We start from the raw sequence: 23,365 nt of genomic DNA, 5'->3' as shown, positions 1-23,365 counted from the left end.
TAATAATATTTACAATATTTTTTGTATTTATTTAAAAGCAATATTTTGTATATACAAAATGTATAAAAATTAAATTTGAAGTCTGACTATTTAAATTTTTATTTAAAAGCAATATTTTGTAACAAGATAAATTGAGGATCTCTAATTATTCAAATTTAAATTTTATGATTAAACAAATGTCTAATTTGTATTGATATAAATTTAATAAGACATATATTAAGATTATTTTAATCTAATTCTAAAATATGATTATTTTAATTTTTTTATAATAACTACAAGTGACTAATTCGCGACTATTTTTTATTTTCTTTTAATTAGGCATCTACGATGTGCCGGGCGAACCGTCGGCCAAGGGCAAGGCCATGGGCCACCATGCGGGCGGATCCTTCACAGAGCCCGCCTCGGCGATCATCGCGCCCAGCAGCATCACGCACAAGGCGTCGCCGCAGCTGCAGCTGCGCACCAGGGAGCTGGACCCCTCGGCGGACACTGGCAAGGACACGCAGTTCCTGGTGGAGGAGGACAAGTCCGAGTGCTGATATCAAGCCCGTCAATCGGCTGCCGTTGCGATGGCGGCAGTTGCGATGGCCAGTTGCCGCCAGCAGCGTCGTCAGCAGCAGCAGCACCAGTCGGATAATAGCTATCCACTGCAGACATAACACAAGCTGGTCAAGCAGCGGAAGGAGCAACATCAGCAGCAGCAACAGCAACATCAGCAACAGCAGCAACATCAGCAGCAGGGACAGGGACGCTCTAGTAGTAAACATCACAAATCCTGGCAGGTAGCCACCGCTGGCAAGGTCACCACCAAGGTCTAGCCTTGCCCCCAAAAGAAAACACACACACACACCACCCACGGAGAGGGAGAGGAGCAATACGAGAAGAGGCGGAGGCAGCGGTGGAGGTCGGCAAAAAACATATCCAAAAAAGAAACATATATGCAACCCCCCACAAGAGAAAACCAACTAAAAACAAAAAAAAAACTGTTGCAATTATTATTAAATAAAACGTAAAAAATTAAACTATAAATGTACACGAAAACACTAAGAGCCACACACACAGCAATTTTTGTAAAGCCAACTTTTTGTAGCCTACCGTAATTGTTTTTTTTTTTTTGTATTTGTGTGAAACTAATGTTTTTTTTGCTAATCACCATACTTTTGCGCAAAAGGAGAATTGTAAAAAGCAAGCAAAAACGATAAACGAAACAAAATTAAGGCAAAAAGTATATTTTTTTGAAAGCTAAATGACAATATTAACTATACATATATATATATATATATATATATATATATGTAAATCGGAAAACAAAATATCTATATGTATACACAAGGTAACTAAGGGACAATTCCCAGCTAGGATTTCTATATATTTTTCTAAAACAAACAAAAACAAAAAACAACAAAAAAAGCGAGCTAAAAATATACAACAAAATATATACTATATGTGTAAAACTAAATGTAACAAAGCGAAAGAGAACACTTTTGTGCTAAAACCAGGACACAAAAACAAAAAAAAAAGCAAGCAAGCAAGCATTCCCCACACATATATATATTTATAATAATTAATTTAATTATTTATTCGAGCACACACAGAGAGACAAGGAGCCAGGAAAGTGCTAATAATCCAGAAAAATAGGGGCTTTTCGAGATTCAAAATTCGCAATACATTCCAAAAATGAAAATTTGCAAAAACCCCCTCGCCACGCCCTCCCCCGCCCACACTGTGCAGCAAAGAAAAGCGAAGCTTTTCCTTTCTCCCTTTTTTTTGTTTGGCTCTCGCGCAAGCCAATCTGCTTTTCTATTTTTTTTTCGTTTTGTGTGTGCGTAGTTGAAACTTGTCGCGCGTGTTTTTTTACACATCAATATATATATATATATATATATATATACATATTTTATTTTTTAATTATATCATCGATTTATGAATTGTATTATGATTTATGATTTATCTTTCTCGTCGAAAGTCGTAGTAATGTGTGTGCATTTTTTTTCATTTTCGTTCTCTGTGCAAAATCTGTGCTTCCCTTCATTTAAGCGTGTTTTTAGCATAAATTTTAGTGAAAGATGAAAGAAACTAAAGCTGTATACGCCAATCGGGCCATATACAACGCTATATGTGAAGTTAATTGTATATTTAATGTCAAGCTACATAATGGATAACGAAAAACCAGAACATAATAAGAGTAAAACTACAAATGAAATGAAAAACTATTTGTTGAAAGAATAAACCTTTTTTTTATTATTATACATACGGGGGGGAACTTGTAAGATGAAGAAACCTAAAACATTCAATAAAGAAAAATCATAAAAAATGTAAAACACACAAATTGAAAGTTAAGTAGACATTTATCATGTTTTTCGAGGACTGCTAGCAGATAATTTCTGATTCCATTTGGTAAGTTTTGTTTGGATATTGCTGGTTGGGTGAATAAGCTTTTTTTTGGCAATTTATTGACTTATTCACCTATGCAGTATATTCCATCTTTTGACCATTACTTCTCAAAGTTTTGATACAGAAACCGATTTTTTAGGTGTTTTGTTTTGGGTCAAATAAAAAGTTCCTTATACGTCCTTTTTTTGTAACTTGGCCAAAATTAACTTTATGACCAATTTTTGCATTTTTGATAAGGGGGTACATCAATTATTTTTTGCAAATTTTCGAAAATCTGAAAAATTGTAACTGAGAATGCCATTTGATACCGATATTTTAGGTGCTTTTTTTTTGGGTTTTTGGAGATTTGACAAATACAAAAATTCCTAAAGCGTCCTTTTTTGTAACTTGGCGAAAATGAGAGGTAGAGTCAGAAGAGTGACTGTTTTGGACAGCTAGCAACCTATACTACGCATCTAAAATCGGTTTAGAGCCATTTATTTGGTTTTAATATGAAAACCGATTTTTCAAAAACGACTTTTGAAAAATTAACGTTATGGCCAATTTTTGCATTTTTGATAAGGGGGTACATCATAATTTTTTGCGAATTTTCGAAAATCTGAAAAATTTGTAACTGAGAATGCCATTTGATTGGCAATTTAATGACGAATTCGCCGATGTATGACATTCCATCTAGTGACCATTTTTTCCCAAGGTTTTGATACAAAAACCGATATTTTAGGTGCTTTTTTTGGGTTTTTGGAGATTTGACAAATACAAAAATTCCTAAAGCGTCCTTTTTTTGTAACTTGGCCAAAATAAGAGGTAGAGCCAGAAGAGTGACTGTTTTGGACAGCTAGCAACCTATACTACGCATCTAAAATCGGTTTAGAGCCATTTATTTGGTTTTAATATGAAAACCGATTTTTCAAAAACGACTTTTGAAAAATTAACGTTATGGCCAATTTTTGCATTTTTGATAAGGGGGTACATCATAATTTTTTGCGAATTTTCGAAAATCTGAAAAATTTGTAACTGAGAATGCCATTTGATTGGCAATTTAATGACGAATTCGCCGATGTATGACATTCCATCTAGTGACCATTTTTTCCCAAGGTTTTGATACAAAAACCGATATTTTAGGTGCTTTTTTTGGGTTTTTGGAGATTTGACAAATACAAAAATTCCTAAAGCGTCCTTTTTTGTAACTTGGCCAAAATAAGAGGTAGAGCCAGAAGAGTGACTGTTTTGGACAGCTAGCAACCTATACTACGCATCTAAAATCGGTTTAGAGCCATTTATTTGGTTTTAATATGAAAAATCGATTTTTCAAAATAGACTTTTGAAAAATTAACGTTATGGCCAATTTTCGCGTTTTTGATAAGGGGGTACATCATAATTTTTTGCGAATTTTCGAAAATCTGAAGTTACAAAAAAAAGGACGCTTTAGGAATTTTTGTATTTGTCAAATCTCCAAAAACCCAAAAAAAAGCACCTAAAATATCGGTTTTTGTGTCAAAACCTTGGGAAAAAATGGTCACTAGATGGAATGTCATACATCGGCGAATTCGTCATTAAATTGCCAATCAAATGGCATTCTCAGTTACAAATTTTTCAGATTTTCGAAAATTCGCAAAAAATTATGATGTACCCCCTTATCAAAAATGCAAAAATTGGCCATAACGTTAATTTTTCAAAAGTCTATTTTGAAAAATCGATTTTTCATATTAAAACCAAATAAACAACCAATAAAGATTTTCGAAAATTCGCAAAAAATTATGATGTACCCCCTTATCAAAAATGCGAAAATTGGCCATAACGTTAATTTTTCAAAAGTCTATTTTAAAAAATCGATTTTTCATATTAAAACCAAATAAATGGCTCTAAACCGATTTTAGATGCGTAGTATAGTTTGCTAGCTGTCCAAAACAGTCACTCTTCTGGCTCTACCTCTTATTTTGGCCAAGTTACAAAAAAAAGGACGCTTTAGGAATTTTTGTATTTGTCAAATCTCCAAAAACCCAAAAAAAAGCACCTAAAATATCGGTTTTTGTGTCAAAACCTTGGGAAAAAATGGTCACTAGATGGAATGTCATACATCGGCGAATTCGTCATTAAATTGCCAATCAAATGGCATTCTCAGTTACAAATTTTTCAGATTTTCGAAAATTCGCAAAAAATTATGATGTACCCCCTTATCAAAAATGCGAAAATTGGCCATAACGTTAATTTTTCAAAAGTCTATTTTGAAAAATCGATTTTTCATATTAAAACCAAATAAATGGCTCTAAACCGATTTTAGATGCGTTGTATAGTTTGCTAGCTGTCCAAAACAGTCACTCTTCTGGCTCTACCTCTCATTTTGGCCAAGTTACAAAAAAGGAAGCTTTAGGAATTTTTGTATTTGTCAAATCTCCAAAAACCCAAAAAAAGCTCCTAAAATATCGGTTTTTGTATCAAAACCTTGGGAAAAAATGGTCACTAGATGGAATGTCATACATCGGCGAATTCGTCATTAAATTGCCAATCAAATGGCATTCTCAGTTACAAATTTTTCAGATTTTCGAAAATTCGCAAAAAATTATGATGTACCCCCTTATCAAAAATGCGAAAATTGGCCATAACGTTAATTTTTCAAAAGTCTATTTTGAAAAATCGATTTTTCATATTAAAACCAAATAAATGGCTCTAAACCGATTTTAGATGCGTAGTATAGGATGCTAGCTGTCCAAAACAGTCACTCTTCTGGCTCTACCTCTTATTTTGGCAAAGTTACAAAAAAAGGACGCTTTAGGAATTTTTGTATTTGTCAAATCTCCAAAAACCCAAAAAAAGCACCTAAAATATCGGTTTTTGTGTCAAAACCTTGGGAAAAAATGGTCACTAGATGGAATGTCATACATCGGCGAATTCGTCATTAAATTGCCAATCAAATGGCATTCTCAGTTACAAATTTTTCAGATATTCGAAAATTCGCAAAAAATGATGATGTATCCCCTTATCAAAAATGCGAAAATTGGCCATAACGTTAATTTTTCAAAAGTCTATTTTGAGAAATCGATTTTTCATATTAAAACCAAATAAATGGCTCTAAACCGATTTTAGATGCGTAGTATAGTTTGCTAGCTGTCCAAAACAGTCACTCTTCTGGCTCTACCTCTCATTTTGGCCAAGTTACAAAAAAGGAAGCTTTAGGAATTTTTGTATTTGTCAAATCTCCAAAAACCCAAAAAAAGCTCCTAAAATATCGGTTTTTGTATCAAAACCTTGGGAAAAAATGGTCACTAGATGGAATGTTATTTTAAATGAATGAAAAACTATTTTTTGAAAGAATAAACCTTTTTTTTATTATTATACATACGGGAAATAATTGTAAGATGAAGAATCCTAAAACATTCATTAAAGAAAAATTATAAAAAATTTAAAACACAAATTGAAAGTTAAGTAGACACTTATCATGTTTTTCGAGGCCTGCTAGCAGATAATGTCTGATTCCATTTGGTAAGTTCTATATGGTTATTACTGGTTGGGTGAATGGCTTTTTTTTAAGTCGATCTGGACGTGATTACCTTTCCAAAAACTAGAAATTACCATTTAATATAAAAAGGTTCGATTTTGAAGTCGGTTACATTCACTGAATGTGTAGAATAACTTTAAAAATCGACATGGTAAATCTTATTTTGGAAAACTACATCATGAATCGGTTGGCCCAATTTCATGAGAAACGCAATCTTTAAGCTATCTCATTGTTAGTACAATTATTTATTTACTAACTTTTGTCAGATCGCACAGAAATTGAAAATCCAAACACGTTACATTCACGCTGGCTGCTTTGTTTCTCAGTCCTCTGTTACATTATTACAAATCCGTCCTAAGATCGTTTACGATCGATTCGTTTGTTGGTTTGTTTGGTGCTAATAAATAAGTTGTTACATTTTGAGCTTAATCCTATGGACCTATCGACCTGCAGCTGCCCCGCTCTGTTGATGATTGAATGAGGTTGGCGGCGGGCCAGCGGCCGGTCCTAATCTGTTAGAGTAGGAGAATTGCTTAAGTCTTGGGCTGAGGCAGATACTCTCGTGCTATCCTAACTTAACTAGGGCTCTAAGTTAGTTGCTGCTGCTGCTGTCGGCGCTGTGGCTGCGAATGTTTGGCTAGTCGCTCGTCTTCAGGCGCTTCACGGGTCCGTCGCTGCCCTGTGAGTTCGAGTCCTCGGAGAAGGGCATACTCGACACAAAGTCGGCGCCCTGGCTGTCGGAGACGACAGAGAAACCTGCAAAAGGTGAGTGATGAGCATGGATCTGGTAACTTTACTTTACCTTTTTACTTTCCCAGCTTTTATCTTTGGAAATGTAACAAAAATGTTTCTTAAATTTAAGATCTATTGATCTATTAAAATACAAAAAATATCAATGATATTTTACACTAAAAAAAGCAATGTGCATATATTAATACATTTAGACCCAAAAACGTTTTATGGAAACAAACAAAATCTCCTTGTAATTAGACCTAGTAATCAATTAGTCATAGGAACCTACATGAATAAGACAGAGAACACACATCATTTTTTTCAAATAAACAAACATAAAAATGAACAGTGAGCTTAAATTTATTAAGCATACAGATCGGATCGTAAAAATAAATTATAAAATGAAACATTTTAAGAGTTTTGAAAAAAAGAAACACATTTCTTTGAAGTCGTTTTGTTGCAACTTGGTCAACATAAGACGGACAACCATAGAAAAGACTTTTTTACGCAGCTGGGTTTTCAAACACCTCATCCCCGGGCGATTTCGAAAAATTACTTGTATTGGAGTCTGTAAACTAGGCATTTCAGGGCATATAATATGAATTCTAAACGAGAATTTCTATTAAATGAAGCCCAATAGGTAATAATTATGTTAATATCTTAGGGGTTGATAAATGCCAGGCAGAAAATCCTTTAAAAATTGGACTCTAGAGTTTCAGAAACCCTAGCAAGCATTTTTGAGTTAAAAATTAAAAAAACCAATGCAAATTGTAAGAATTCGGTTTACTACATTCGACATTGAAAAGACAACTGTCTGTAAACAAAGCATTTTTAACAATTATTAGTTATGACTGTATCGTTACGCTTACTAAGTGCCTGACATTTGAATAATTCAGTTTTGAAACTATCTTATGGACAGATAAATGACAAGTGATCAGATTACTATATTCTACAGCCTTAAAGTCATTTTAGGACAGACAATTATTGATTCTAAATACGATCTTGAATACGATCTTGAGGTATAGTTACGGCTACCTTGAAATTATGAGTCATATTGGATCAAAATCAATGCAAAATTTACAGAGAAAAGTTTTAAAAATAAACAGATAAATGACTAGGGATCAGATTACTATATTCTGCATTTTTACAGGTATAGAAGTTTGTAAACAAGGCATTTTAGGGCATCAAATTTTGATTGTTTAGCAATTTTTATGAAATGTAACCCTAAAGTTAAAGATTATGACCATATCTTAAAGAGCAATAAGTGTCTGAGGCAAAATTCTATTAAATTGGGGACTCTAGAGGCTCAGCAAACGCCGTACAATTATGATTATCAAACAATTTATAAGAAGTGGTAGTATCTTGGGGTCTGGTACACAAGCTGAGATAAGGGTCCCCGGAAAGGTCCTGGCGACCATATAGTGTGTTCTTACAGGTGTTGGAGTCCTCGGCTGTGAGTCCCTGGTAGCTGGGCGTGATCTGGGGCGGCGTGGGTGTGCCCTTCTGCGAGTTCTCCTTGTCGCTCTTGCTGCCGCTGCCTCCGCCGCCGACGGGCACGCCCCCCGAACTCGTGGGCGGGCGGCGGTTGAGGGCGGAGCCCGGCGAGGCCTCCAGCTTGGACTTCTTCTCGCTGGCGGAGGCGATTGGCACCCATTTGTAGATCTTCATGGTCGTGTCGCTGATGGTCACCCACTTCTTCTCCCAGTGGCGCACCTTGTCCACCGCCTGCATCACCCGTTTGATGTCATCCTTCGCCCGACTCCGCGTCTCCGCCCGCACGCTGCGCGACATGGCTGTAGCTCGATGGCGCTGACTGTCCCCGCTTTCCTCGCTTTCCCCGCTTTTCCTCTGCCAATGTCGGCGTCGTCGCGAAAAGCCGCTTCTTGTTTTTCGGCTGTTTTACGCTGAAGTCCTGGTCGCCGAATCTCTTGAGCGGCAGTCACTGCTGCGGACTCGTGTTTCGATGTTCTTTCAGTCCGGATTTTAGCCAGCAGAGACTTGAATTTTTCTAGCCAAATTTGCAAATTTATTTTTACAAAATAAAGTACAATCGATAGTTGTAGGCGTGATGTGAACTCGTGCTATCGAGCATTCGATAGTAACGCCTACACATATCGATATCGCGCCAGTGTGACCAAAATATATACAGCCAATCGGTTTTCAAAATGTATAAAACCATAAAAATGTTCTTTATTTATTTTTAATTGATTTGTTAAAAGTTTTTGTTGGGCTTCTTTAAAGCGGGTACCTTTATATAAATAGAATACATTTTTGGCTTAGAATTATTTGAGTATATTAGCTTTAAATTGCTTTTTTTAAAGTCTTTTTGATAATTTAATTTTGGCTGCTTTTGTATCTTTGTTGACAATCTGGCAGCCCGCTCTCTCTTATTTTTAGCGGTAGTGCTTTCCTGCCCAGACAATTGTATCGATGGTTACAAAAATCTCAAGTAAACTCGATAGTATCGTATATCCGATGTCTTGAAAACATCGATGACATCGACGTTGCATCGATATTTGTCCACCTCTAGCGGCCACTGCTATCGAAATCGAACCGACCGACGAAATTATGCGTACGCTCCGCTTTTTTTTATTTATTTTTTCGTAATCCACACGCCCTGCCGCCCATAAAATAATGAAAAATCGCACAAAACCGGAAAAGTGCCTAGTTAAATGTTCGCCGATTGCTGTGTGTGCGAACGAGAGCAAGTAATAAAACGAAATTGCAGGCGACGCCGAAATAAAAAACAAAAAAAACGTTGCAGCAACAACGTGCGTGCGTGAGTCGAGTGAGTGTGTGTGTTTGTTGGTATATGTGAAGAGCAAAGAGAGCGAGTGAGAGGGCGATAGAAGGCAGAAGAAGCAGCAGCGGAAAAGAGAACGAAGAAAGGTGGGGAAAACCGAAAAAGGCGAACAAAAAACGCACACGAAAATGAAAATTGTTGTATGAAAAAAAACAGGGGAAAGTCAACGATCTATGTATTATATTTTCGTTGCCTGGATATCAAAATTAAAACGGTGTGCTAATACTAATACCAACACTAATACCAACAGATCAAGAGAATTTTAGCAAAAAACGGAAAACAAGAATTATGCTCTCGACCACAAGAGAGAAAGAGAGAGAAACGCAAACAAATTGGAATAAATTATAGAAATGTAAAATAAAGTAAACAACTCAAATGGCAGGAATTTAAACTAATGTAAACAACGAAGGCGGGCGGTATATAATATTTGGAAATTGCTAAGTTCAAGTTTAAGTAGTAGTCATGCATTCAAAACAAATAAATTATTAATTAATAAATTATATAATGATTTGCAAATGAAATTAAAATATTTCAGAATTCATACCAATAAAGGAATGTTCTTTTATTAAATAAAAATGATTTGATTGTATATAACCAATCTATTTTATTCAAGTCTAAGAGAAAAATTATTTTTATTAATTAAAAAATTTAAATTTAAAAATTGTGGTTCGGTGACACATTTTTGAAATTTTGTTCTACAATATTTCTTACATTTTATACCAAATAATCTTAAATTTCTGAAATGTTTTTAAAAATTACAAACAACTTATGCTAAATTCCGAAATATATGTTGTGTTTTTTTGCTTGTTTTGTTTCGTGTAAAATTATTTTTAAAATTAATGGATTCAAAATTAAATCCATAAATAATAGTTCATTTAATGGCATCACTAATATATTGGGATCTTCTAAAGCAAACACATGGGCTAAATTAAATTTAAATAAAGTTCGTGTTCTATTTTTAGGTATATTAATTTTTGAAATACAAGTGTGTGTGTGTTTTTATCTATGGAAAATATGGTGTTTTTTAATGTGAAAATCAAGTGATATTTATTCTTTTTATGTGTGCCTAATCGTAAATATTTTTTTTAATTTTTAAAAACAGGAGCCGTTTTAAAAGCCAGAACTTTGAAAAGTCGTAGCTGAAATATTCCCCGATTTTCCGATTCCCGCGAATCTAAAAGCCGCGCTGCCGGCGTCGCTGCCTCTGCCGACGTCGACGTTGACGCAGCCGTCGCCGATCCCGTTTTCACGCGTCGCCGCTTCGTCTCGCCATCTCGCTCTTTTCCCGCCCCCCTCTCTCTCTGCCCCGACCCCCGCGCCTTTCTGTCCGCCCCCCGCCCCCTTAGAGAGAGAGAGAGAGAAAAGCCAAGCCAAGAAACGTCATCAAGCGGCAACAGCAACAACAACAACAACCACAATCAACCAACAACATCAGGCGACAACAACAACAGCAGCAAAACGCATTTCATTGCCAAGAAAAAAAAAACGGTCAACGACATTGCAACACAGCAACAACAACATTAGCAAGAGAAAGAGCAACAACATTGGCCAAGAGCAACAATAACAAAACAGCAATAAAGTGAGACTGCAACAACAACTGATACGAGAACAACAACAACAATAGTAACAACAACAACAAGCGTACCAACAAATAGGAAAATAAGAAAATGCCCAAATGCGATGTGAAAACGCGCTACATTCCTGCGACTTTCGCCTGGATTGTGCTGCTTTTGACCACATTTCTCTTCTTCTTCTATCCGTAAGTTAATTTATATTATTCAATTTTTTTAGACCAATTATAAGTTTAAATAATTTTATAACACAAAGAATAGATTTTTTTGGAATTTTGAAAGTAATTTCAAAGTAATTGTAGGGGGCAAAATACCTTTGACTAAAAATATCTGTCCTGTCTTTCCTATTTCTTCTAAAATTACTTATTGTAAATAAGTAAGAATAACAACCTTAAATAATTTCCTTAAAACATTTTAAAATTATAAAGTGCTATAAAATATTCTTTATATATCTTCCTATTATTGGTGCAAACACTAAATTGTTAAAATAAAAACTCTATTTAACAGACAGAAATAGAGGCTTACATATAATTCTTATAAAAATTATTTAAACAAGTGTCCATCCCTCACTTGTATTTTCAAAGACCCTTTTTCAGTGAAAGTTTTTCCATTGTTATAGAACTAAAGCAATCTGTTAGTGGAACTATTGTATGTTGTTCTATGAGTTTGCGAGAAGTTCATGAATATTGGATGCGCCTTAAGCAATATTTACTGAAGTCACACAGGCGCATTTTGGCAGCGGAGTAGCGTAATCCAAGAAGACCCTACGGCCTTAGTCTGCCGCCCACAACCCACCAGCCAGTCTTCCACCCACCTCCCTCTTTGAAGTTTTGTTGCTGCCACTTTATTTATTTTGCTCGCATTTTCGTGGATTATAACGTCGGACTGTAATGCATTATTATATGTGGGACAGCAGCTCGTTTTTATCCAGTCTGCCCCCATTTTCCCCGCTTTCCCCCCGTCAATTTTCCTTGTCTTAGTCATCTCGCAGACGCCATTTTCCCGCCCGCATCCCCCTATTTGGCACGCAATTTGCAGTTGCTCTGCGGTTTTTGCTTTTTGCTTTTTTTTCGCAAATTGTTTTCATGTATTTTGGTCGTAAAAAATTTTTGTTTTTAAAATCCCGAGGGGAAAATGGATCGAAAAAAATGATGCACGTGGCGGAACTGGCAACATTGACATACTTTTCGTATATGCCATGAAGAAGTCATGATTATTAAAAACTAAGTTTAACTACATCTGTTAAAGAAATGATTTTATATGATTTGTAAAATTTGTAATTTGTAAACTACATTTTCTTTATCATTCGGTGCGAATGTTAAAGGAAATTTGGTATAATAAATAAATCATTTTTTAATTATATTTTAAGTAAACGCATAACGCATCATTAATTTGCAAAACAAATACAATATATTTTTACTTTTAATTTAACAAGAAACCACAATTCCATTTTAATTATATTTTCAAGTTGATTTCCTTTCGGTTTAAACAATTTGTGACTTTTAGCTTAGACTCACGCTAAATTATTCATTATTTTGAAATTGAGTTGTTTCGCTGTTAGCCACATCGTGATATCTCACTTGGTATAAACACTTTTGTTGTTATTTTGTATTTTTTGGAGACGACGAGAAGACCAAGGGAGCAACAAATTTGCATAGCATGTGCACAATTAGCACATGAAACAAAACCAAAATAGCAATTAAGCAGTCAGTTTCAGACCCCCGGACATTTCGTCTGTGGCCCCTGAGCTCTTTCCTCCTTTTACCGCACAATTTTCCCCCTGTTTTCCCTCTCGTTTTTCCAGTAACGTCCATTTAATGACGAATTCTTTGTGGTCAATTGCAATGGCAATTGTTCCGTTTGGCTTTTCGAACATTATCTAGAGAACTTTTGGTTCTCTATCATTCTTCACCTAATGTGTGGCTTATAAGTCCTTACCTTTTTTTCCAGCACTCAGAAAAGAATGTAGATTTTATTGATTATTTTAAAAATATTTAACTAGTTGGCGTGCTGATTTGGAATCTTTGAAGTTAAAAAGCTTACTTCTAATACAAATCAAAATAATTATCTATAATATATAAAAAGTCACATAACTAATATATGACTTAGGAATTATGTTGTAATCAATATTCTTTTCTTTCTGTGTACTTTTCTGCTACCTTTGTTCTGGTTTTGCCTTTTTTGGGGCTCCCTTTGTTACTGTTATCTATGCTGGTGCTGACTGACTCTTTGTTTTAGCCTGGTGAGTAATTCACAGTCACAGGAGAAGGGCCACGCCCCCGGCCGCCTCCTTTTTCCCCGCACTTTTCCATTTTCACTTGACTCTTGCGGCGACACTTGAGTTTTGCACTTTGTTTGCCTCCCCTGTTGCCTAGTTTGGGAATTTGTTTATTTAATTATGCCTTCCTCCTGCTGGTTTCCCTTTGTGCTTTGTTGTTATCTTGAGTTTTGGGTACGCGGCAGACGTATTAAATATCGCCTAGGCTCAAAAGCCAGCCTCGGCTCCAGACACACTGAAAACATTGTGATAGTGGACCTCCTGTTTAAAATAAATAAATAACGACAAGCGCATGAAAACAAAATTAAATAAACAAATATAAGCATTTAATAGGGAACGCTTTGTATACCTTTATAGATGGCAATTGCAATCAAATAGTTTGTATATAAATCGTGATAATGGTATTGAAATAAATTTAAAAAAAAAATTAAATAAATATAAGCATTTAACAGGTAACAAAATGTTTTTTTATACTCTTATTAATGGTAATTTCCACAATATAGTTAGAGTAGTAAAATTTCTTAAATCGTGATGATGGTTTTGCATTTATAATAGTGTTCTAAGTAAGCCCACGAATATAATAAACCTAAGTAGTTAATAATATTCATGGGCTTACAACTTTATAGCAGACATTTGGTGAGCGCACGGAAAGCAGCTCAAAGAAGTTGGGTCGACTAAAATCGAATTTTCGAAATTTGAAAAGCGGAATCGTTTGCCCATTTTTTGCCCACTTTTGCCCACCAATTAGTTTTTTTTGCCCACCCCCAGTTTTGAAAATATGGGAAGTTCGAAAATTTTCGAAGATTTTCGAAAACATAAAAGTTGACTTTTTTAAATTTTTTTTTTTTAATCGCAAGAGAATCGTTTGCCCACGTTTGCCCACCTTTTAGAATTTTGAAAAAGTAAAAACTTTAAAAAATATTGAACTTTTAAGTTTTCATAACTTTTTACCAAATAAAAAATCATTTGCCGAAGGCAAAAAAACAATTTTTTCGAAAAAATAAAAACTGCCCATGTTTGCCCACCTCTTAAAATTTCAGAATCTAAAAAAAAAAATCGTTTTTCCACCTCTTAAAATATGATTTTTTAGCAAAAAACGTTTGCCGACGGCTTTTAAACAGCCTTGTCCGAAAAAAAAATTTGCCCACCCATTAAAAATAGTTTTTTCAAAAAAATAAAAGATGCCCATGATTGCCCACCTCTTAAAATTTAAGAATTTAAAAAAAATCGTTTGCCCACCTCTTAAAAATATGTTTTTTCAACAAAAAACGTTTGCCCACCTCTTAAAAATTAATTTTTCCGACAAAAGTCGTTTGCCCACCCCTTAAAAATAGTTTTTTCGAAAAAATAAAAACTGCCCATGTTTGCCCACCTCTTAAAATTTAAGAATTTAAAAAAAAATCGTTTGCCCACCTCTTAAAAATTAGTTTTTTAACAAAAATCATTTGCCGACGGCTTAAAAATAGCTTTTTTCGACAAAAGTCGTTTGCCCACCCATTAAAAATAGTTTTTTCAAAAAAATAAAAGATGCCCATGATTGCCCACCTCTTAAAATTTAAGAATTTAAAAAAAAATCGTTTGCCCACCTCTTAAAAATATGTTTTTTCAACAAAAAACGTTTGCCCACCTCTTAAAAATTAATTTTTCCGACAAAAGTCGTTTGCCCACCCCTTAAAAATAGTTTTTTCGAAAAAATAAAAACTGCCCATGTTTGCCCACCTCTTAAAATTTAAGAATTTAAAAAAAAATCGTTTGCCCACCTCTTAAAAATTAGTTTTTTAACAAAAATCATTTGCCGACGGCTTAAAAATAGCTTTTTTCGACAAAAGTCGTTTGCCCACCCATTAAAAATAGTTTTTTCAAAAAAATAAAAGATGCCCATGATTGCCCACCTCTTAAAATTTAAGAATTTAAAAAAAATCGTTTGCCCACCTCTTAAAAATATGTTTTTTCAACAAAAAACGTTTGCCCACCTCTTAAAAATTAATTTTTCCGACAAAAGTCGTTTGCCCACCCCTTAAAAATAGTTTTTTCGAAAAAATAAAAACTGCCCATGTTTGCCCACCTCTTAAAATTTAAGAATTTAAAAAAAAAATCGTTTGCCCACCTCTTAAAAATTAGTTTTTTAACAAAAATCATTTGCCGACGGCTTAAAAATAGCTTTTTTCGACAAAAGTCGTTTGCCCACCCAGTAAAAAAAAGTTTAGTTTTTAACAAAAACTGTATATTTTATTTCTTAAATAGATACCTTATATTAACATGTTATATTGTTATAATAAATCCGTATGGCTGAGAAGCTACTCGGTCCGAGTATATATAACTATGTGGATCGCCATCTTAGTATCCGATGCTGTAGATTTCCGCCACTGTCTGGACATATCATTATGAAGTTCCCAAAATCCAGTTATTCTTCGGCAATGTGCGATATAATGTCCTATGCTCGTACCTGTCGAGGGAATGTATTCAATAGCTCCGCTCAGTATATATCTTTGGTTTTTCACAGAAATTTCAAGTGGTAGTTCCAGTAATGTTGCCGATCCTGTTGCATCCGTTTTAAATATTTTGTGAAATGTACTTTCCATTGCGAATTCCAAGTCAATGATGATATGAGGACCTGGATCTATTTCAAGGATCAGCTTTTCACCGCATCTCGTGCAATTTTCATTATATCTGTAGAAAAATTCCTTTATGAATGCAACCAGTGCACCGTGTAGGCCGAGTCTGCTCACTTGCTCAGCGTCTACAAGCTCCAATCTATTTATCACATTTTCGAGGTTGTCGCACTTACTTACTTCGCTCAATTCATGCGACCGGCGTATTGAAGCACTGGGTATTCCACTAAGCACTTGGCTTATAAATGAGCCTATATTAGCGTCACATTTAACAACCCGATTTTTTTCTTCAAAAAAACTTATTAATATCAAGCCTCTATCGCAGTAGAGGCCAGAAGAAATTCCCTCGGAAGCATATTTTTTAATAAAGTCCACTGTTAGGTTGTCCGTATAAATCGAGTCCATCTGGCGCTTGTAAACAAAATTGTCCATATAGGCTGTCGACAATATTTCCACAAGAGAGTCGAATGGGCAAGTGTTTTTGAATTGGATCGATCGTGTTCCAATCCACACTGGACCCATTGCTCCGCCGTTATGCAAGATCTCGTCCCTTTTTCTTCGATGTGGTCGATTGTACAGCAAATCCACATTAGGACACTCCTTTAGGTATTTCCCTCTGGACTTTTGATTAGCTCCGTCGTGTAATCCATTATTTTTACTTTTGTTATTTACATTTCCAAAGTCGTCTTCCTTGATATTATATTCTGGTAGTTTTGTGGTGTTATTTTTAACCTTCCAGTTCTCTTCTTTTAATAGATATTCCACGTCGTCTTCATTTGAAATATCGCCCAAGGATTCCTTTTCATTTTGAAGCGCGTTTTCTTTTATTTTTTTAATAAAAACTGGTACTGTGTAACATTTTCGTTTCATCGCCGCACGTTCCAGTTTGCAGACCGATTCAATGCAACGAATATGTTGCACCACAAATTTATCAGCCCGCACTGGTCGGTTGAATATACTCATGTCCGAGTTTTTTAAATCCTTGAAGTATGCTTCCACCAGCGCCGAAGAACCCACATCGTACTTTGAGGAAAATTTGTCCTTCATGACATTTGTCCACAGTATAAAGTATCGTCCCAATTTCAAAAGCTGCTGCACCAACTCAGGCAAAAAATAGGGGTTTGGTCGACAGCTTACAGATTTGCACTTGGACGCTTTCTTCTCTGCGGATTTTTGGATTTTATTTATGAAGTGGGCTATATCTCCATCCATTTCCTCCTGTTCTTCTGGTAACCATTCATTTTCCTGGTAGTCATATTCCGGAGCAGTAAAAGTGGCGATGCGTGTGAGGAGATACTTTTCGTTTTTTTCGCTTGGCAGATATTCCCCTTCAATGTTTTCCCCGGAGGCTTCGCTAAGCGCAACAATCAGCATTGATTTCATCATCCGAGCAAAACTTTCCTTGGTTTCACATGTCGTAGCCACACCAATGCATCTTATGTAAAAATCCTTTACGTTTGGTAATTTTCCTTTAAAAACGTTTTTTCGGCACATCATTTTTATAAGGTGGGCGATGTCAAGTCGTATGTAGCTTCGAGGCAGTTGCATATTTTCTTCGTTAGAGAGACATCGGAAGCAAGTCGCTAGATATTCATTTAAACGGCAGTCATTAAAACTCAAGCTTATTCCATTAAGTAGCGCCAAGGAGAAGTCGCACACAACCTCCGGTGGGAATCGTCCAGATTTTGAGATAAATCGACTGAGCCAGAATTGAATACTAGCAGTATCATGCTTGGCCGAAAGCATTTGAAACACTGGAAATATACTGTCATCACCGTGCATCACAATTTGATATAAAAACACATAACTCGTATCCCCGTTCGGTTTCGCGATTGGTAAAACAACACTTCCAGTGGCGTCGACACAAATTTTTTTTATATTTTTGATCCTTGAAATGTATGTTTTAATTTGAGCTCCTGTGCAGTAAATGCAGAAAAATTCATCCAATCCGATATCCATTATGCATCCTGCCAATTCACCCTCATATTTTTTGAGGTATAAAGACGAAATTGGATCCCAATCCTTGGTTATTCCTAGGTGCCTATTAATGGCCTCTTCACGAAGTTTTCGAAGTGTGGGCAATTTCGGAATATAGTTTGGTTCAGCGTCGTCATCACTCATATCCTTGGTTGCTTCCTTTCTCCAAACCGCAGCTTTTTTCAAAATCAGTTCCTTTCCTATCTCTAGTCGTCTGGATCCTGTGCATCGTCGTTTTTTATCATGTGGAATTCCTCGTGTATCTGGTACCGAAACAGATATTAAGATGCCACAATTTTGTTCAGGTTCCACCAGGCAATGTCCTTTAAAAGTGGAATTGCACTCACTGCAGTGACCCTCGATCCGTAGCCATATACTATCCTCTTTGTCCGATATTTTAGCCTTTTTAAAACTGAAGGCACAAGGCAGGGGAACTTTTTTATACAAGTACTTGGCAATAGTATCCGTCCAGTTAGGATGCAGATAGGTCTTTGATCGCAATTCCATTTTTTGATCCACCTTAGGGGCAATTGGTCTCCACACTTCTTCGTCCAAATGCAGGTTAAAGTAAAGAATGGGCAAAGGTCCGTTTTTTTTAGGTTCTATAATCTGGAACTCCGGGTCGTCCTCAGCCGCCGTCCAATTCAATGTTGTACTATTTGCAGTATTGTCCGGCTGCGTTATGCCACATCGTTGTTTTACCATAGTAACCACATCGTTCCGGTTAACTCGGGCATAGAAATTCAGAGTCTTTGCACTGATCATTCCTTGCAACCGCTTACTGGCTTCCATCCACACATCATGGTTTCTTGGCTTAAGAGCACCAGTTTCCGTAAAAATGTTTAGGCTGCAAAGTACATCCACTAAGGCGGGGAGAAGAACAGTTGACTTGGCCGGCATTGTGTCAGGAAATCCTTAAAAACTTCACAACAATTTAAGTAAAAACACACACCAACACTTTATAAACACTGTGCACCAAAAAATGTAAAAGGCTTAAAAATAAGTTTTCTATGTATGCTATATAATTTATGCTAGCGCGACAAAATAAAAAATAATTTAAAGCACTTATCACTGGAAGAAGGTAAACTTATTGAGTACAAAAAAAACACACAATAAGGAATTAAATTTTAAGAAGTTTTGTCTTGAATTAAAACTATCTTATGTATTACTTTAAGTTATATCTATATATTTTTTTTTTTAATTTTTGAATTTTATTTAGCTTAAAAAAAGAGAAATTAAAAATTATATATATTTTTTGGTAGATAAACGTATAGTAATATTATTATAAAAATATAATATATATATACTTGCAGTTTGTCCAGGAGTAATATCTTGTGATTTGGTTTTAAAACATTTCACTATAAATATCGTAGACAAATTTAAATTTAATGCAAGTAACAGTGGCACGAATTTCTAATACCAAGTCAGTCTATCAAAAGAAAAATGTAATTAATCTTTAAAATATAAATTTAAAACTGATTGAAATTGAAATTTAAAACAGAAATTAAAACTTGAAAATTTTACAAGACTTTAAATAGACTTTAAACAAAATTTACAAGGAAACAACATGAGCTCAATGATACTGATTATATTAAAATTTCGTGCTATGCCACTTCACTTAAATTCCTTGTAAGTCTTTACAAAGGAATAGTCACTACACCAACACAAATGACAAGTCACGAAATTATAATATTAAAAAAATTTAAAGTGAAATTTTAAATATTGAAAATTTTTGCAAGTCTTTAAAAAGACTGTAAACAAAATTTACAAGGAAATTATTATTAGAATTTCGTGCTATGCCACTTCACTTAAATTCCTTGTGTGTTCAAACGAAGGAATAGTCACAACACTGATGACACTTATGCACCAACAAAAATGACAAGCCACGAAATTCAATATCAGGTCAATTAAAATGGAAATTAAAACTTAAAAATTTTGCAAGTCTTTAAAAAGACTCTAAACAAAATTCACAAGGAAACTCGAAATGAAAACAAGAACACTGATTATTAGAATTTCGTGCTTTGCCACTTCACTTTAATTCACTTTGTTTTCAAAAGGCGATTTAAAGAGTTCCGTACGGTAAGCGTTTTCAAATATCGCGCACAACTTTTCACTTCACTTTTCACACAAAAATAGACTTATTGTGCAATCTTGGTGTCGATTTATAGACCTAGTATGAGAATCGAGGAGAATAACGATTTTTAAAAAGGCAACAAGTGTTTCAGGTTAAAAATTATGCAATCCCAAATTTGTGCAGGTTTGCAAAATAGGTACCTGTTAAAAAACCCAAATTTTGGTCAACAAATTTAACCCCTTGACAGGTAAAAAACGTGCAGACCGTTAATGTAACAAGTCATTCAGGTTTAAAAATGATTCAAATATTTAAATAACTACCTGCTAAAAATTGCAACTAAAAATCCCTATTTTAGGTTTTGGTTTTCTCGAAAACGGAACACTGCTTTCCGGTTACTGTCATTGACAAAAAAACCAAAAACCTTTGTTATTACTTTTAAGAGGTGGGCAAACGATTTTTTTTTTAAATTCTTAAATTTTAAGAGGTGGGCAAACATGGGCAGTTTTTATTTTTTCGAAAAAACTATTTTTAAGGGGTGGGCAAACGACTTTTGTCGGAAAAATTAATTTTTAAGAGGTGGGCAAACGTTTTTTGTTGAAAAAACATATTTTTAAGAGGTGGGCAAACGATTTTTTTTTAAATTCTTAAATTTTAAGAGGTGGGCAATCATGGGCATCTTTTATTTTTTTGAAAAAACTATTTTTAATGGGTGGGCAAACGACTTTTGTCGAAAAAAGCTATTTTTAAGCCGTCGGCAAATGATTTTTGTTAAAAAACTAATTTTTAAGAGGTGGGCAAACGATTTTTTTTTTAAATTCTTAAATTTTAAGAGGTGGGCAAACATGGGCAGTTTTTATTTTTTCGAAAAAACTATTTTTAAGGGGTGGGCAAACGACTTTTGTCGGAAAAATTAATTTTTAAGAGGTGGGCAAACGTTTTTTGTTGAAAAAACATATTTTTAAGAGGTGGGCAAACGATTTTTTTTTAAATTCTTAAATTTTAAGAGGTGGGCAATCATGGGCATCTTTTATTTTTTTGAAAAAACTATTTTTAATGGGTGGGCAAATTTTTTTTTCGGACAAGGCTGTTTAAAAGCCGTCGGCAAACGTTTTTTGCTAAAAAATCATATTTTAAGAGGTGGAAAAACGAATTTTTTTTTAGATTCTGAAATTTTAAGAGGTGGGCAAACATGGGCAGTTTTTATTTTTTCGAAAAAATTGTTTTTTTGCCTTCGGCAAATGATTTTTTATTTGGTAAAAAGTTATGAAAACTTAAAAGTTCAATATTTTTTAAAGTTTTTACTTTTTCAAAATTCTAAAAGGTGGGCAAACGTGGGCAAACGATTCTCTTGCGATTAAAAAAAAAAAATTTAAAAAAGTCAACTTTTATGTTTTCGAAAATCTTCGAAAATTTTCGAACTTCCCATATTTTCAAAACTGGAGGTGGGCAAAAAAAACTAATTGGTGGGCAAAAGTGGGCAAAAAATGGGCAAACGATTCCGCTTTTCAAATTTCGAAAATTCGATTTTAGTCGACCCAACTTCTTTGAGCTACGGAAAGCCTATCCATTTAAGTATACTATTAACTGAAATAAAATGTAATAAAATATAGTTATGGGTTATTATTCCACAGTGTATAGTGCTCCCATAGTTTTCAGCTTTTGTTTGATTAGCCCGCGACGTCATCTGATATGGGTGTATGTATGTGCGGTGTAGAAAATTCGGATAAAGAGGTTCGTTCAGGTTGGTTTGGCAAAAGTCCAATTACGGAATATATTTCATGAGGGCTAGTTTTTCCCGTTTCGCTAGCCTTTGCTTTTTATATGAATTTTCTTTTTTTGTATTTTCCCACTCAATGCCACAGGTTGCCTTTGTTACTATCACCAAAAAAAAGGTCGGCAAGGCAAAACACAAAGCTACAGGGAAAAAAAATTTTTTGTAAAACATGGCAGGGCACTAAAACTGTTGCTACATAACAATAACAAAAAATATAGGAGTGGGAAAGCAACAACGATAAAAACTACGGCAACACAACTGCGTCACAACAACAGTTTGGACAATAGTTTTAGCCACCCACGCCAACCCCACTACCACCCCCACACCTCATTGAAATTCAAGAGCCGCGCCACTCAGAGTGATGATTATTCCTCGCTGTTTCGCTTTTTCTGTTTGCGTTTGCGTTTGCGTTTGCGTTTGTTTGTGTCGTTAAGTTTGAAACCCCTATGCTCCCATATCCCACCCCCTAATTCCACCGCTTTCACCGCCCCCATTTCACACATGGAACAATACAATTTCTGGGATTTTTAGCGCCAAATAAGTAAATATCTAAAACTATATTGGTTAGGCATGCATTTATATAATATACCAACTTAAAAAAAAAAAGTTATCATTAGAAAACAATTCATATGCTTCAAAAACTAGTTAAAATGTACTGAATAAAAAGTCTAAAGCAATTAAATCAGCTTTATACATATATCAAACAAGAAACTAACTTCAACTCTATGCTAACTCTCTTTAACTCAAACTTAACCAAGCCAAGAGCTAGATAATTGTAGGAAAATGGTTGGAAACAAAAAAAAAAAGTTGGGGAAAAAGGGGTTGTGTTTGCCAAGTGAAAGTGACGTTAATTACACAAAATTGAAGTAATTTAATTTCCGTTTTGTTGCTCTGACAACTTTCATCAAAAGAAAATTTGCAGGTGACGTAAAATAATAGAAAAGTACGAGAATAAAGGGGTTGGAAGGTTGGCAGAAGGGATAAACTCAGTTTAGTCTTTCACAGAATATAGGTATTTGGGTAAAAATATAGACAGAGTGCAAAAATAAGAGAGAACTGTGGCAAAGTAACCACTTTGGGTCAGTACAGTGAGGCTCCGCTCCGCACACCCTCTGGAAAAGCCCACCACTCGACCCAATTAAATGTTGTTTGTAATTTGTGTTAAAAGCATTTCAAGGACTGCATTTACTTTTTTTTGCCCCAAGTTTGCTTACTTGTGGAGCTGCTCTCCCGCACACACTTTTCTCCTCTTGGTTTTAGCGGCCGCCGAAGTTTGATTTTCTTCATTTATTTTACTTATTGCTTATTACTGTCACTAACACTGAAAAAATATAAGTTTTACTGCCAAGAAGAAAAAAAACCTTAAAAGATGAAAGAAGAATAGGGTGATTTTTTCTATTAGAAAACCACGGTTTTTCTCTACAATGTTATTAGAGCCAAACTGTTTCAAATGTTTCCCAGTGTATTTGGGTTATTTTTCTAAGTTTGCCTCTGCTTTTTCACACGAATCCACTTGAGATATTCATTTGGTATTGCTTTTGTTTTTCCTCGTGGGATTTTCGGCCCCTCTATCGCCGCAAAACACTAGAATACGGGATTATGTGTGTGTATTTGTCCACTAATTATAATTATAACAAAGTTTTCTTTTCGCCAG

At 34.9% G+C, this 23,365-nt stretch overlaps 3 protein-coding genes across 9 annotated transcripts in view; 2 read left to right on the top strand and 1 right to left on the bottom strand.

Moving 5' to 3' along the window:
- Positions 1-2,321, top strand: part of LOC108137245 (low-density lipoprotein receptor-related protein 2) — a 163,300-nt gene extending 160,979 nt beyond the window's left edge. For both annotated transcript variants that reach the window (XM_017258827.2, XM_041710579.1), the window contains exon 15: positions 319-2,321. In XM_017258827.2, the coding sequence (XP_017114316.1) occupies positions 319-539 (221 nt within the window). In that variant the 3' untranslated portion in view covers positions 540-2,321. The remainder of the gene's footprint in view (positions 1-318) is intronic.
- A 3,372-nt stretch (positions 2,322-5,693) lies between these two features.
- On the bottom strand, positions 5,694-8,703 carry LOC108137342 (B-cell CLL/lymphoma 7 protein family member A). The gene is made up of 2 exons (XM_017258979.2): positions 8,056-8,703; positions 5,694-6,646 (listed from the first exon to the last, which is right to left on the bottom strand). The coding sequence occupies exons 1-2, from the start codon at positions 8,411-8,413 to the stop codon at positions 6,528-6,530; spliced, it is 477 nt and encodes a 158-aa protein (XP_017114468.1). The 5' UTR covers positions 8,414-8,703; the 3' UTR covers positions 5,694-6,527.
- Positions 8,704-9,155: 452 nt separating this feature from the next.
- Positions 9,156-23,365, top strand: part of LOC108137403 (palmitoyltransferase app) — a 41,988-nt gene continuing 27,778 nt past the window's right edge. For all 6 annotated transcript variants that reach the window (XM_041707159.1, XM_041707157.1, XM_041707158.1 and 3 more), the window contains exons 1-2: positions 9,156-9,511; positions 10,528-11,184. In XM_041707159.1, coding sequence (XP_041563093.1) covers positions 11,093-11,184 — 92 coding nt within the window. In that variant the 5' untranslated portion in view covers positions 9,156-9,511; positions 10,528-11,092. The remainder of the gene's footprint in view (positions 9,512-10,527; positions 11,185-23,365) is intronic.

Source organism: Drosophila elegans, unplaced genomic scaffold (genome assembly GCF_018152505.1).
Source record: "Drosophila elegans isolate 14027-0461.03 unplaced genomic scaffold, ASM1815250v1 contig_149, whole genome shotgun sequence".
Classification (NCBI taxonomy): domain Eukaryota; kingdom Metazoa; phylum Arthropoda; class Insecta; order Diptera; family Drosophilidae; genus Drosophila; species Drosophila elegans.
This window is presented reverse-complemented; position numbering and strand designations above follow the sequence as displayed.

What these genes read in the sequence shown, in the direction of transcription:
- LOC108137342 (XM_017258979.2), bottom strand. Translation starts at nt 8,413, where the DNA reads ATGTCGCGCAGCGTGCGGGCGGAGACGCGGAGTCGGGCGAAGGATGAC. An exon ending in AGCCGAGGACTCCAACACCT is followed by an intron (nt 6,647 to 8,055) that starts GTAAGAACACAC and finishes CACCTTTTGCAG; the next exon opens with GTTTCTCTGTCGTCTCCGAC.